The sequence below is a fragment of the Balaenoptera ricei genome, chromosome 18 (assembly GCF_028023285.1).
Source record: "Balaenoptera ricei isolate mBalRic1 chromosome 18, mBalRic1.hap2, whole genome shotgun sequence".
Taxonomy (NCBI): domain Eukaryota; kingdom Metazoa; phylum Chordata; class Mammalia; order Artiodactyla; family Balaenopteridae; genus Balaenoptera; species Balaenoptera ricei.
In genome coordinates, this window is record NC_082656.1 from 81,953,162 (window position 1) to 81,969,541 (window position 16,380).

The window sequence follows — 16,380 nt, forward strand, 5'->3', positions numbered from 1 at the left end:
CCCAGATCTTGTTTTAGTTTTGTCCCATTCGCTCTCTAGTCCTACATTATTCTGAAGCAAATTCCAGGCAAGATAGAATTCCAACATAACAATCTTCTTATGTATTTCTAAGCACTTTATGTCAGTAACTTTGAACCACAATGTATCACCCACCCACTGAAGTGTGGAGGCTGCCAAAGTATAGATTCTATGCAATATTCTTATCCCCAAGAAGCAGTCATATTCTCCCCAATTCCATGACTAACCAAATGTTCTGATCTTAAGCGTATTTTAAGAGATTCACTTAATGTTTTCCAGCAAATATTAGTTCACCATGAAGTCTTTGAGATACTTTCAAATATAGCCCACGCAGGGAATGAGGGAACGGCATTAGGTTTCCTGTCTTCAAACTCAGCCACTTGGGTGGCTTCATGATCAGTCCCTTAGAAAGGTTTCCGAGGTCACCTGCGTCTGGGCGTGATGACTGACCCTGCACGGGAGAAGGCGGAGGTGACACGGCAGATGTTCTGACTTCTGCTCTCAGCACAGAGTAATTTTTGTGACACTTCCAAAGGCTCGTGCTCCTTCATTTGGTCTAGTAGGTTTTTCCATAATGTACAAAAATAAACGTTTAAAATAATATACTAGGCATGCCAGAATGGCTATTCTGTTGCCGTTATTAACTATAATTTATATACTTAAAAGGCTTACATTTATTAATACTTGCTGGCCCAAAGAAGTTTAGGAAACTATGGTTGTGGTCTTTTATGAAAATAAGCATGCAGGGATAATACTGTTAGCTGACAGCACTTTATACCTCCCCCTACCCCCAAGAGAGATCCAGTGAGACAATGTGTTCATAAAATTAGAGCATGTGAACAAACCAAAGGCGGTGAAAAGGACTACATGGGAGGATGAGAAGAGTAAATGGAATCTTACAAGCAAAATGAAAGGCAGCAGTAGAAGTCTACGCCTCCAGTTCCTCCCACGGACCACCCTCACACAGGGAAGCATACCCAGAGACACAGCGGGTGTGAGCGTTTGTTTATTCCATGTGTAAAGGACAATTTAAAAACAAAATGTTAGTAACACTCTGAGAACATTGGTTTTGTTCATCTGACACATCCTCTATCTTCACCAATTTTTATTACAAAAATCAGAAAAGTAAAAATTCATGACAATATCTGCACAGTGTAACCACTAGTTGCCTAAACAAAAGCTAATTTCTATAAAACCATAAACTTAATGCAGCTTTATTAAGAGAGATTCAAAAGTCCCTCAGTTAAATGGATATACATAGTGGTATATATTTTAAAGCAGAAAACCCCAAAAAACAAAAACAAGGAAAAAAGAAAATATAAGTCAAAAGAGTCAGTTAAATATTTTGACCTGACAGTCCCTACAAAGAGTAACTTCCACTACATATAAGGGAAACCATTATCTGTGGTAAAAATCCTAGAGTCCAAGTAGGAAATGTGGCATAAAAACACATCAAATCAGAAGTCAGTCCCAGGCTGCAGGTGCTTTCAGTGAAATCCAGGGCAGTGAGCTACACCATTAAAGAAGGGACCACTCATGTCCCCAAACCAATACGTGTGTCTACAAGTAAGACCTTCACCACACGGCACGTAGCAAAGTTTCAATGAAAAGACTTTGAAAAAGACAAACGTTCTTTTCTTCATACAAATCACTGCAAGAAATCTTTGTAAGGCTGTACCTTGCATAGGGAAAGAGTTGTCTTTTGTCAAAAATTCTACTGGAAAGAGTAAAAGCAAGCTCTTCAAAATGATGCCCGTGTGCAAAGGGGTAAATTACCAGACACCTCATTTACTGTCTGCAATTTATCCTGATCAGATACAATTTAATTTGACGGAAGGAAAAATGGCAATCTACGGTGATGGTATTCAAAAGAAAATATTGAGATTGGCAGCAGAAAAATTAAATTTCAAAAGTGCATCCTGAAAGAGGCCCACTATCCCACGGAGAGACACCTGTGCGCTAAATAAGCCTACTTGTACTCATGCTAGGACTCAACGAGAACCTGCCAAATAAGAGTGCACTTTTTCAGAAAGCTGAAGTATAAAAAAATAGTACAAGTCGTGGCATTCCTTCAGGGTGATGCTACACTAGTATTCGGAGTTGGTTAGCAGGAGGCCTGATGTGTCCAGGAGGCGGCCTCGGCCCTAAGAGCCGTGGAACAGGTGCATGGTGCCCAGGACGGCGCTGTCGTACCCCTCCTCCACCTTCACGGAGTTGGAGTGCTCTATCACGCTGTTCAGCTCAGGGATGCTTTCGGCAGTGTCCCCAAACCCGTGGTAGTGTCCGTAGTGCAGGTTCTCCCCGATGTCTTCCGCCCAGGAAGGCCTGCTGGCTACGCAGCTACTCGGACTCCCGTTCAGGTGCAGAGAGCCGCACATCTCGGGGTTAACGCTCGTGCCCTTTTCTGGCTCCTCAGTCCCATTAACACAGGGAGAACCCTGGCTGCTCGGAAACGGCGGTCCTGGAACTAGTCCACCGCCAATTCCATTAGGTCCTGTTAAGCACTGGCCACTCCTGCTCTCCATCCCACTGAGCTGTGTCGTGGAGGGGAAGTCCAAATGTCCATTGATGAGACATCCATTTGTCAGTGTATTCGATACGGAGCTACTGTTTTTCGTATCTGCATTAAGAAATACACCTGTCACCAAAATTCAGAACCAGAGGGGAGGAGACAGTATAAAATGCTTCATTCCTGTTACTGTTTTAAAGGATTTATTTAGTTTCCTTTCTTTAAACAAACCAGTTCCTCTTGCAAGGCAAGGCAAAAAACGGTGCATAAGTGATTTAAAAGTAAAACACAACATAAGCATTTGCCTGGTAAGATAGGAAACATTTATAAATTTCATTAGTGTTGGGGAACCAAATGAAAGAACTTCAGCTGACAAACATACTGCATGAAAAATACCAACAGCACTGAACTGTTCTCAGTTTAAGACTACTTTGGAAAGCAGTTTTAAAAATCATCAGCTGTGAAACAGTCCATCAGAACTGAACGTGTTCCCACAAAGGGCTAAAATAAACCAAAAACTTCTCCAGCTTTTAAGAAATTTAAAAAAACAGGAAAAGCAGTAGATGAAGCATGTGAATTAAGGAGGCTCCCGGGACAAAGTCTGACAGCGCCACGGGAGGCTCCGCAGAGCGCTTCCTCCAAGCCCGGGACGCGCACACAGGCAGAGGAACAGGGAGCGTTCTCCTCAGCAACACTCGCATGACACAGCGCTTCTGCAGAGCGCCACAGCGCAGCGCTGGCCGACTGCAGGAGGGGCCGTGAATCCTAATGATTCCATGCACACAGTCCTGGGCCAAGAGCACAGTTCTGAAGAGCTTCTTCTGAGTTCAGCAATTACAGTGACTACGATCTCCAAGCTTCCACTTTCAAAAACCATAATCTGCACATATAGACATCTGTTAAGAGGGAGATGTCTTATGGGAAAAAAATGTCAATCACAAAACGTTTGGACACATGGGAATAGGCAATTACAAGGTATTTTCTGTATAGTGAAACTCAAGGATTAATATTCACGTTCACAGGAATTCACTGAACAGTACAGAGAATGATCTAAAATTATGATGTGCTTAATGATGTTAAAATTTACCCCAATGTTCTGCACTATTCAAGTAAAGTGTGACATTAAATACAGAAGCACTGACTCTGTAACCTCTAGAATGAGGACACATAGGTGTGTGTCCCATGACCCTAACACCCCGCACACTATGACCCCCGACTGGCACCCGGACATAGGTTTCTGTGTGTCCTGACAATCTTTCTGATGACAAAAAAATCCCATCTTGTTCAATGAACAAAAACATCTTCGAAACATTCTATTAATCATCAATTTTCTGGCAGTTTAAGTGACACAGTTTAACAGCCGCTGTAAATTCTTCAGCGGATTATGGATTATTTCTTTTCAAAATGAACGACAGATTTTCTATTTCGTTAAACTTAAGGCTGGAGAACAAGTGTTTCAAGAACTAAACACGAGGTAAAAATAAAACAGGTTATTCCCAGGGAGATATTTATTTTTTTTCCCAAAAATAAACAGCTTTTCCTGGGTAATAAAACTCATGAGTAGGATGTTGACCTCGACAGTTATTAAGACAACTATACTACTACTAACAAATATAGAAATTATATTTTTAGGTGACTGGGCCTCAGAAATCCGAGTTAACTAGACTGATGTGTTTTTGTTTAATGTTCACTGCGTGTGTATCATTTTTCTCTGGTGCCCAGCTAAAGTAAATTAGCTCCCTTATGCATTCTCAAAATCAAGGTTAGTTGTAACCCCATGTCATTATGGAACATCTAGTAAAACTGAGCATGAAAGCAGCAAACCTCCCAGAGACTGGCTAAGACCTAACGCTGCTTGGCCAGCCCTGCACCTGCCGACGGTCTACAGGACCGCCCAGGGCCGCCCGTACACTGTGTTCCAACGTACCTTCCAGGACTCGCCTCCTCCACCCCATCCCCTCGCCCACCTACTGCAAGTAATCTCTAGCAATTTCATACCTTTTGTTTATTCAGTCAGACAGTGTTATACACGAAGTGATGAAAAACATGGGGAATGCTTACTTGGCACCTATTACATGGGATGAGTTGAGTTTAAACAATGGCCTTTTCAACGTTAGGTTCAAGAGCGGCATTAAATTTAACCTGAAAACCGAGGGAATTAATGTTTGAAGATTAAAGAGTGATTACTTCTGCCTTTTTAAAAGCATGTAGCAATGCCATTTTTTAAAAAGCTGGCTTTGAGTTCTGTTATTTATCTTTAGCCAAGATCTTTAAATGTATTATCCAATCAGAATTTCCCTTGGAAAATCTACCCATTTCATTTAAGTATTTGGCAAAATGGTGATTCCATCCGTAACAATTCTGTAGCTTCCAGAAAGATGTACACACTTTCTTTTCATCTTAGTGAACAAAAATGAATTTTTCATGTACCTCTGGGAAACAAAATATATAATCTTTTATCCCCAGTAAAGAATTTAGCATACAGATATAATAATAAAACTTTTAAAAAACCAGTATCTATTCCCAAATATATTAACACTTTAAAAGAATGGCTAAAATGTTTTCATGGTCACCTAGATAAAAGAGTGGTAGAAAAAAGCATTAGCTAAATGGCTAAATCTTTACTCTAAATAGTAAAAGAAACAAAGCCCTTACCTTTTAAAAACCAAAAATGACTATCAACTGTTTTAATACACTAAAAATTTTAGTGAGAAAATGTGTTTTGTGAGACACCGTGCTCAGCATCTTAGTAGAGTCAGAGTGAGCGTCACACAAACCAAAGCAACTGGGAATGCTGAGTTAGAGGTTTCACAGTGGCCTGACTGGTTACGAGTCAAAACCACAACATCTACTAGTTCTCAGTGTTTACAGCCAGACATTCCTTTTGCTGCTTATCGCTTCGAAATTACTAGCAATAGATGTCCGTTTGGTATAGTCACCCCAAGATCCTATGTCAGAAAATGAAAAATGTGAGACCTCATTAAAATTAAACAAGGCACATTAAGCAAAAGCCTCAAATCAAAATAGGAAGATTGCACTTATATATTTCATATCCATAAAATGCACCAAAACACTTCTCCTTAGAGCTACAAACTTGTCCAAGATATGCAAATTATAGCATAACATTCTCTAAAACACTGGACAAACTGCAAAAACTGCTTGAGCGAACGCATGTTAGAAATAACACGCATACTGGTTCTTGCAACGGCAGGGGGTCTGCATTGCTGAAACAGTATAGATTTCTATTTCTTTCGGTCCAACGGAACCACCCTCCTGCTGTTTGGTGTCTTCGACCATTGGACCGCTGCTGCGGCTAACAGGAAACCGTCCACTCCCACCTGTTACAAACTCTCTATCGACGTGCATGCTGTCAGCATCGTCTTCCGCCTCGCCATTCAGGAGCGGCATGGGGTCATCCGAGCTTTGAGCTGCACAGAAAACAAAGGCAAGTTTAGGTTCCCTCCACCGAAGCAGAGGACTTTTAAACACAGATGCTTCTCATTCCTTGTTGTCAGAGCACTGGACGCTCCAAAACTGTCAGATAACTTTACAATCTACGGATCATTAATGGACTTGGCACACTACCGAAAAACTTACTTTCCCCAATAGAAAACAATTCCTCAAATGTGCAGTTTCAGTGAAAAGTCATGGCATTTCAGACACCTACTTGAGATTTACTTGTCGGCATAAATTTTCATTTAGGGCTGTTATTTGGACAATGTAAAGCAGTTATACAACTCAGAGACATTTCTAAATAGTTTTAAAGATTCAGGACACTCTATGTTACGCCCCCAAATGTTCCTTCAGTTGTTTTTCATAAAGAAATGACAATTCTTGAACAACATAAAAACCATTAAAACGGTCCTCAAATTTTAAAAAAAGTTAACTTATTTCATTAACAGAAAATAAAGTAAAAGCCAAGATCAAGACAGGTTTGTCCAGTACCTCCCGAGAGCAGCTCTGGCCCCCTGCACCAAGATGCAACGCAACTGGAAACACCCACTAAACGTCTGGGTTCCAAGACATTTGGGAAGGACGCTACGCACGCACCTTTCTTATGAGACGCCCACTCCCGCATCTTGGAGAGCAGCTCATGGCACACTTGGCCACTCCTCCAGGGGTCACACACTCTGTGCAGCAATACCTCCTGCAATCCCCGGACAGCCTGCTTCTCGGGAGCAGCCACCCGCACGCAGCGTATGGCTTGCTCTCCAGTCTTAAGGAGCACGCGTTTTTACAAAATTGAATCCAAAGAAAATCACTTTCATGCCTCGCCTTTATTCATTTACCATGGCATGCATGCATCCCATCAACTAAATTCAAAAGGATCTTTCAAGTTGAATAATAACCCACTGGATGGCTGGATTACAGTTCACCCACCACCCAGCTCCCCACTGCGGCGTGGGCGGCTCCTTTTCTTTCCTATCATGAATATACCGTAACTAACATCCCTACAAATGCACCTTTGCATACACTTCTGGTTCTTTCCCAAGATAAACTAGAATGATTTCTGGGTCAGAGGGTATATACAACAAATAAGTAACAACTTTCAGTGTAATTTCTTTCAAATAAACATTTAAAAACAGAGAAACCTGAACTGGGCAGCTTCAATTACTTCTAATTTTAGACACACACGAGTCATTTTCAATGTAGGAATGAGCATATCAGTTCCAGAGTACTCTCCAAACTGTTGAAACAGTTTTAAATGAAAAAAAGTCTTAATAAAAGAGAAACACAAATGCTCAATGATCCGTATACGGAAGAAACAGAAACAGAGCCGTGTGATTTGTGCAGTTGAGAAAAAGTCTGCACAGGTATGAAGCCAAAAGCACCCTACAAATAGAGGTGATTTAAAGCCAGAGGCAACAAACTGAGGACTTCAGTCTTTTGTGAAGCTTTTCTTAATCCTCCACAGGCCCCAAATCAGTGACAGGCTAGGCTCCATCTTCGCTATGAAACAAGGTACTTTCAAAAAGTCAGTGGTAAACAGGACATCTTAGAAAATGGGGGGTTGGGGGGCTGGGAGAGGGACGTTCCAGGTACCAGTTGACAAAAGCCTCACAACCTTCAGTTGTTCTCGGCCAGCCACCGCAGATATGAGGGGCCTGCAGTAGCAAGGCCCACGTTTGATGAGCCAGATCAGGCAGTTTACTGAGAACCAGTGCAGGTTATCGGGGCAAAGCCACAAACGTCCTCGTACAAAAGGTCAGACTTCACTGGGGATACAGTGCAGACAGCTTTACGTAGCCATACTCTCAACGCCTGGTTTTGTTCTGGAATTCAGGGCCAGTGTTCCTTGGGGAAAGTGACATCTAGGTTACAGCGGCAATTTCAGATCTCTGAAAAGCAGGTTTTAAAAAGAAAGCTGACAGGTGAGACATGAGGACCCCCCTCCTCCCCCAAAAGTGCAACAAGGAAACAGCTTCATGAAGGCAGGGAATGTGTCTCTTCTCTCCCCAAGCCCAGTGCCTGGCAGTGTTCCATCGATGAACGATGCCCAGGCTCTAGCCGGAAAAGGCACACACACAGAAAGCAAGCAGAACTATGAAGAGTAACGAGAGGAGTCATCTCAGGTCAGACTAGCTATAAAATGAAAAAGGACAGGAGGGCAGACCTGCCACTAGGGGGCCAGATGAGCTGGTGGCAAAGGCAGGGCATGTTGAAAATAAAAGCGGGCACAGAGGAGCGGGCACAATACCACCTTAAAGCAGAGACTGATCCCTTAACCAGAGGCCCATGCAGTGCACTAGGGACGCTATCCTTTTACACGTGTCTTTTGTTCATGCAGGTCGTTGCTCACCAACAGAGCGGGATAAAAATGAAACAGACCAAAGCTTTCAGATTCTAGTAAAGAAAACTCTTGAACGTGGGAGGCACATGCTAATACAGACAGCCTAGAATTTAATCACTCTCTCCGTAGATACGCAGTCTTTGCAAGACGTTTTTCCCATACAGGCTCCATCTGCCAGGATATGCAGCCAGCCGGCTGCTAACCTAGCTGCCTAGAACCCTGGGTGATGTATTTTATACCGACGCCTTCATGTCTTCATTTCTAGCACCTGGAAACAGGAAGGGCTCAAACAGCTCAATGGGAGCACTGAGGTTGTAATCGTTTACCTTTTAAAACTGCACTGTAAGCCGTGAAATTAAAATTGGCCTTTCAGAATTTTGAAGGACACTGCATCTGGACTCGACTCCTTTCTCCACAGCCACGGAGCACGCCACCTGCGGCATTTTCTCCCAACACACCTATCGCCATTGCCAAAGGAACTACCGAAATATTCCACACCGCATCTGAGAAAAGTGGCTTGTAGACATTTCAGAAAAACACATTTTCTTCCTAAAGTATCCATTTTGATTCTATTTGTTTTAGAAAAGAAGCACATTCCCTTCCCATCTTCCTATTCCAGTTAAAAGGAAAAATTACCAAACATTTGTAAAAAGCGTCCTTATCTTTTACTTTGACTGCCAAAGCAGGGATTTGTTGACTAGACATGACTCCAATACATGTGAGACGATGCGTATTTATGACAGAAAATCACCTAGGATTGGCTCAAAATAAACCCTCCCAGTTTTCTATCCCCAGAGGTGGAGTCATGACCAGGTGTGACCACTGCCTAAGCAGCCCCTCATCCTTGACCTTGCGGCCATTAAAGATGCTCCATTTGGGAAGGTGCCCAGGGCAACACAGAAATCCGCATCTGAATTTTCATCTAAGACTTGAGAGTTGAAAAAAACTCCTAAAGCCAGATACCAGTGAGATTCTAAAACGACATAAACTATTTCTGATCAAGGAGTTTTAAAACATCGGAAAAGCCTTCCTTAACTTTTAAAGACAGGGAGGGGTCTGCAGCATTATAGAAACTGTGCCATCGAGGAAGCTTATTTTCGTGCTGGCTAGGTCAACTTGGGAAGATGTGCCTTTACTGTGCAAGTGGCACCCCCCTCATCCCAAGATGCAGAACATGCACACAACAGGATTTTGATCGCCAGGCACATTTACAACACACATCTAGGGCTTATGAGAAACACCTCATCAGACTTATTTTATTTTTTTTCATCAGACTTATTTTAAGGCAAGGAAATCTCTTACTAGGCAAAAACCAGTCTACACAGTCCTGTGCTTTAAGATGTGAACACTTAGGTAACAGGGCGCCACTCCCTAGACACAACCCACACAGCTGACACCGTGCGATGTGCGAACACTGTCAAGCACTTTCACTCAGCGGGTCAAGTGCAGCCTGGGGCCAGGGGACCAACTAGTTGTTCACCGTCCTCTGCGCCTCTTGAGGGGGCCAGCGTGGGAAATCCTAGGTGCTGACCCACAACCAAGCTTACCTCACACCCCTCTGGCCTTCCCACTGAACTGGGAGCTCTGACCATTGGGGAACCCTGTTCCCCATGAAAGGAACCAGGAAGGAAATGTTTCCTTAGTGGTTTCCCTGCATTACTAATTACAACTGTTCTCTTCTACTATACAGTACATTTTACCCAGATAACTACCTTTGCAAAGAAAGGTCCTGTTAAAATCACAACAGCACATAAAGCCAGTAGGAAGGCGGTTCTACCACACGGTGACCTTTCGTGGGACTCCTGCCAGGGCCTCAACTGCAGCAGACTGGGGGTGGGGAAATTCAAGAGGGCAGGTTAGTGAAGATACCAAGGACACGGAGAAGCAGTGACAGTTGTGGAAACACTAACGAGGGATCTGGGGTTCTGTTAAAAGAACACGGAAGGGAAGGTGCATGTGACGCAGACCACCGGAACAAAGTGTGCCAGGACCTGGCCCTGGCTGATTCCCGCTGCAGCTGCCACAATGCGCAGAGGACGAAGTGCATGAGGTTTGCTGAGCTGAAGACTAAAACAGAAAATCACTTGGTTCTTAAATGTCATTCATTCAGATTGTACTTATAAAATGCTATGTCTTTGGGGATTGAGATAAAACAATCATTTGTTATTGCAACACAATTAGGAATGTTCTCTGGTCAAATTTTTAAAAGCAAATACGGCCATTTACTGCAAGTTTGAGAACACTGAAGATACACCAGAAGTTATTAAAGTCTTTTGTGTATGTCACATACATGGAACTACATTACCAATTTGATTTCTATCATCTGAAGTTTTAAGTCATTAGCTAACCTGTATCACTTAACAAGCTCATTAAGCCAAACCCATCCTCCTTTCTCCTTGTCTTTTTAAGCCTGGTCAAAACGAACAATTCAGAGCAGAAAGTGGAGGGAGATTCTCTCTGTTAAATTCATCCTGGGGATCATGTGCTGAGCAACTTCCTACTGCTGACTTTAAGCTAAGTCATGATGTATTTTTCCTAAACGGTGTTTTATATTAAATACCTAACACGTGACATATGAGATGCTAAGCTCAGTAATACATCTATTTGACTAACACAAAACCATGAAGTCAACTTAACACGTGAGGTCTGGTACCACCACAGCCTCCTACTGATGGCAACTGTTAACCCAAAATAAAACTGTAGGTTCCTGGGTCACTTTGTAACTCACACTGCCTCTCCCCAGTGAACACTCTGGAGCTGCACCCCAACAATTATGGATTAAAAACAAGATGAAAAGTTTCTCTCATGGATGGGAGTGGCATTCTTCTCTATTCTGGATCATCGATAATTTGGACAAGTTTTCCAGGAATACATTTGTGAATAATTGCAGTTACTCCTGAAGATTAACTAGAATGCTATACAGACCTAACACAAATTTTATTGAGTAGCTGCAGCTGAAATCCCGAGGTCCACCTGTCATTCCATCCTGAGCAAATGGTTGGTAAACGGGGAGGAAAAGAAAACCCAACCAACCCAAACTTAGTTATATATACTGATATTTCCTTGCACCATCCTAAATGAACAAAATCCATACCGGGGAAAATATTACCCCAAAGTACTTTTCATTTATATCAACCACCCACATAGCTTTGGATTTTATTTCACCTTCGAGAGGTCGTGGCCACAACTATCACATCTGTGTTCTGACCAGAGTGCATTCTGATACTGGTGTGAATGACCACATGAAAGGCATTTAAAGTATCAATGTCTGTAGTACAACTTGCTTCCAAGGATAGTCTGTATTTGAGCAGAACAAATTATCACTGCATTACGTTCTCTTACATCAATAAGGTTTCCATGGGAAAAATTACTCCGATTACCTTAAAATATCTGAAAACAGTTTATTAAGAGAGAGATCCTACTCGCTATGGAGAAGAGTAGGTAACTTTCACATTCGTGATTCCAAACTTAAAAAAAAAGTTAGAGTCAATTTTACAGGACACATACATCTTTAAGAGTTGGCTTGGCCAGAAATATTTCTGGAAGTTAATTGCTTTTGTGAATATATATTCCACACTAAAAACATCAATATGTGTAGTTATTAAATTCTAATAAGACAGAATAGACTAAGTTTATTGATAAGGTCCACGCTATGCATTTATGTAGCCAAGATAGTATTCCAGGCATCTATTTTTAAAACAGCAAACTTAAATTGCCCCCCCAAAAGATTTACAATTTCTCTAAATACTTTTACATGTGAAGTTATTCAAAGATGTTATTTTATATGCATATGTTACACAAGGGGGTAAACATATTTTTTTACTCTGGCATGAGAACTAAAAACTTATCTACAAAATGAGTAATTCAGAATGAGCAAAACCTCAAGCTCATACATTTATATAGCAAATCAAAACAAGATGTCAGAAATTAAATGAAAATGAACTAAAGCAACATACAAAAAAATAAATAAAACCCACCCACACACAAAAACACCCCAGTCACAGAATGTGAGTAACTATACAGCTATTGAAGCCAACTATTATTTCACTTAGAAAATTCAGGCAGTTGGGAAGAAAAACCTTGTTTTAGTAATTGGAGAATTACTGCCCCAATACCCCATTCACAGTGAGTATGTTATGGTAAAAAGAAAAAGGAGAAAGCTTCTCCCAGAGAAAAGAAAAAGGAGTGCAGGGGCAAGGGTGGGACGAAGGCCCGTCTGTTCTACATGCGCATTCACACACATGCACAATCCTGAGTGACACGAGGGCTGAACCTCAGGGGCCAGTAGCCAAGTGAGGGCCCGGAAACAGGAGCTGAGAAGTCAGGTGCACGAGCTGAGGGTGAGAAGACCCCCTCTCTCCACGTGCACTGGAGCAGCACTCTGGCTTAGGTGTGCGTAATCAGCACCTGCAAACTCAAACGCCAGGCTCCAACCCCATTTTCTTCTCAACTGGCATCCTCGACCTGAGCACCAGGAATGGGCACTTTGGGGAAGCTGCACTTTGAGTTTAATGTGCAAAACACCAGCCTCTAACCCAGTCAGCCAAGATGAATTCCTGTCTAGAGGAGGAAGATAAAGTCTCCCAAATACCTGCGTGATTATTCAAACCCAAATTGTGCACCCCCGGGGTCTAGGAAACAAGTTCTTAAGTTTTAGGAATCCTTGGAAAGGCTTGAAAGAGATACTTCAATAAGAATATACTGGCCAATTCAACCGAACTTAAAACCTGATGAGACAAGTTTAAAACTCTTTAGGTACATTTGAGTCTTCTTAGAATGTTAAGTGACATCCTTTTTAAAAAACTAAACAGAATTTAAGATTTATCCTATACACTAACATGACATGGACACCCGTCCAATTCTTGCATGAGGTCGTAGAGTGAAGCTAACAATACGATCCCAAATTAAGCAGGCATTAAACAAAACAAGGAATATTTTTTGAAGTTTAGACATACCTTCAGGTTGTGCATAGGATTTTTATACCTTTCTAAAAACTATTAGGCCCGTAACTTACAAAAGCTATGAATTTGAGAAACGATTACTTTTAAGTTCATACATTCATTTCTATAGAAAAGTCACATAATCACAAGTTTTTATACTGACCAACATTTTAAAAGTTGTGAAGGAGATGATACAATTTTATTGACTCTGTAGGAAAAATGTTTTTGTTTGGATAGACTCCAGTTACACACAAGAGGCACAGCACTGGAAAGAGGATAAAGCTGACACATTAAAGTCAACTGAAACTAGCCACTCAGGTTTTTCTCAGACTATACTTGTATAGTTGTTTTTTTTTTTTAAAGCCAAAGGGCACAACTTTGTATTTATCTTTGGCAAATCTTATCTGAGCGCGTAATTTCACCATGATTACTTTTCACCTCATCTCTAAACTTCCTTTTCCATGTAAGTATGCTAAATATTCCTGCCAAGCTAGTAATTCTTCTTAATTTTTTTCCCCCTAAATGAAAGGGAGATTTTTTTTTCCTCAACAGTAAAGAGTGACTAGTTGACTCTGCTTATTTACAAACCCCGAAACTATCTAAAGATAAAAAGGTGGAAGAACACTTAAATCTAAAATAACTTACCTTAGAGACTTAAGTCCTCAATGTCAAAGTGGCACACCGGGCCTTGCTGTGACAAACACACACCACACTGTGTCCAATGCAAACATCTACCTTCCCAGATGTGAAATTATATTTTACTATCACACCAACAATTGTTGTAAGCCCAGGAAAATTCACAGGAAAAAAAAAATGAGGCACAGGGGCAGATTTTTTTTTTAATAGTTGTATTTCAAACAGGTACAACAAACGAGAAAAATCTAATTCATGGCAGGTAAACCTGGGTGTGCAGAAAGTTATATACACACATTTACACTTCAGCTGTCAACACTGCCCTCTCATATCCTCCCCTTTCGTTAAATGGCCAATCTTCAAAGTGGCAACACAGGAAAAACTCCTCATCACTGCACCAGAGTCCTCCGGGCACAGTACCCCTTACGTGAAGGAGTCATCTCGAAGGCGCTTTCAGCCATAAAAAAGAAAACACGTTAAAGAAAGGAAACACATTTGCTCCTTCCCACCCACAAAGTGGTCTCACCTGTGGTTCTAGCTTTCTTTGCTCCAAAGGGTTCCGACTCTTCCAAGCATCTCTTGCGATTTGTTCCCACACTAATGTGATTAGGAAATACATTCGGATGGCCCCCATTTAAGGGGCCACTGTTATAGAAAGGATTCAGATGACAATTCTGGAGGTTCAAGAGAAACTGGGTACACTCTTGGAAACCCTGGGTTTGAGCAATGTCTGCTGCCGTCAGGCCACTGGCATTTCTCAGGCTGTACGACACAAAAACACTGAATTACATCCCATTACCATTTTCATCTGGTCTCTGCTCCTGCTGAACTGACTAACTATCTGAAGGTGATATGAAAGAGCATACAGATTTACAGCAAGTCTGAATTAAAGAAGGAGTTACTCATCCTAGCTCTGTAACTAACTTCTCTCTTATGCACATTTGATTACTAAGCAAGATTTGGGAGACAGTAATTTAAAAATCAATATACTAAACTTTAAAAAAAAGGCATCTTCCTATTTAACTTCTCAAAATCATTTTTTATGTTAGTCTGAAGAATGTAAATTTATGCTAACTTCAGACTTAACCTGAAACTGAATTCTATATTATCTGCACTTAATTTTAATAATCCATTCCTTTAGCTCGAGTAAAATCATAACAAACAAACATGTACTGAATTGTCCATGGCATTTATAACAACTGGCTTCCTAAAAACAAAGCCAACTGGCTTAACGACAAGCCAGAATTTGTGCTAACATGTGACACTATAAGTGGAAGTTTAGAAGGATGTCCTGAGACTAATTTATCATCAGACTGGAGACCTGAAAAGCTGAGTTTTTTGTGTTTTGTTTTTTTGGCCTTAGGAAAACTTGCAGAATTTCAGAGCATTTGAGTGGGTGTTTCCTTCTAATACTGTCCTAGGAACTCATCCCCCTAGGCTGAGTCCTACCATCAAAAAGAATCAACATCATCCTATGTGGCTAATAACATTAACAAGGTCCGATGTCCTCTGCATTAGCTAAGAGTCAGACTAAATCAGAAGTGGTGGCAGAATATAAATGAAAGCTCTAAATAAGATGAATACGAAAGAACCAGTTGAAATTGTAAATCTTAATTAGGAAACAAAACTGAGGGAACAAAAGCAACTCCACGCTGAAGTTCCCCTGGAAGACAAGAAAATACACTGCTCTGTGAAATAAATCTGTAAACAAGCAAGACAGGTTGTTAGCTGCAGGCCGATCCACTGAAACTGGAGAAGCGCCGAAGGGCCGAGGCAGCACCACGCCTCCCAGCGAGCTCTGCCACAGAGTGCAGTTGTGACCAAACACAGGCCTCGTCTTGTTCCCGAAAGAACAGGGCACAACCCTGGATGCTTTTTCCCTAGACTAACGTTAATGGAAAAAAAAAAGCCATTTCAGAGAGAAAACTACAGAATCAGGGACAAATAAGGATTTTCCATTTTAAAGATAACAATAAGCCCTGTATTCCTATTTCCAGCCATCATACTCAGAAGGTTCCAAACTCAGAAATGAAAAATCTATATACTTTTGGACAATCACTAAATATGTCTCCACTTTTAAAAGCATGAGATAAAGAAATGTATCCTACATTTTGAAGAAAGGCAAAAGCCCAAACTCAATCTGATCAAATATAAAAGAGACAAGACTTGAAAATCCCCAAAACCAACAATATTTTCTTAAAAATGTAAGGCAGCTGTGTGCAGGGCTACTGGGAACTAAAACTGACATTTTTATTTGATTTCATGGCTATGATTTCTGATAAACATTATTCTAAAATTTCATAATATTTTGATATATGAATTAAATAGAGAGGAAATATCAAAGTTTGGGCACAGTGAATTACATTAGTTATGTGTACAGAAAATGATCACATACTTGATTTTTAATATCAACATGTTATAGAAATTTAACATTCAAGCAAGTGTAAAACGGGATAATTTTTTTAAATGGTGTATTTCATTTTCAGAAG

At 41.1% G+C, this 16,380-nt stretch overlaps 1 protein-coding gene across 1 annotated transcript in view; it reads right to left on the reverse strand.

Moving 5' to 3' along the window:
• Positions 1 to 1,008: 1,008 nt before the first annotated feature.
• Positions 1,009 to 16,380, reverse strand: part of ANKRD10 (ankyrin repeat domain 10) — a 33,008-nt gene continuing 17,636 nt past the window's right edge. The window contains exons 4-6 of the mRNA XM_059903181.1: positions 14,418 to 14,653; positions 5,866 to 5,955; positions 1,009 to 2,638 (exon numbers count right to left, since the gene is read on the reverse strand). Of these exons, the coding sequence (XP_059759164.1) occupies positions 2,163 to 2,638; positions 5,866 to 5,955; positions 14,418 to 14,653 (802 nt within the window). The 3' untranslated portion in view covers positions 1,009 to 2,162. The remainder of the gene's footprint in view (positions 2,639 to 5,865; positions 5,956 to 14,417; positions 14,654 to 16,380) is intronic.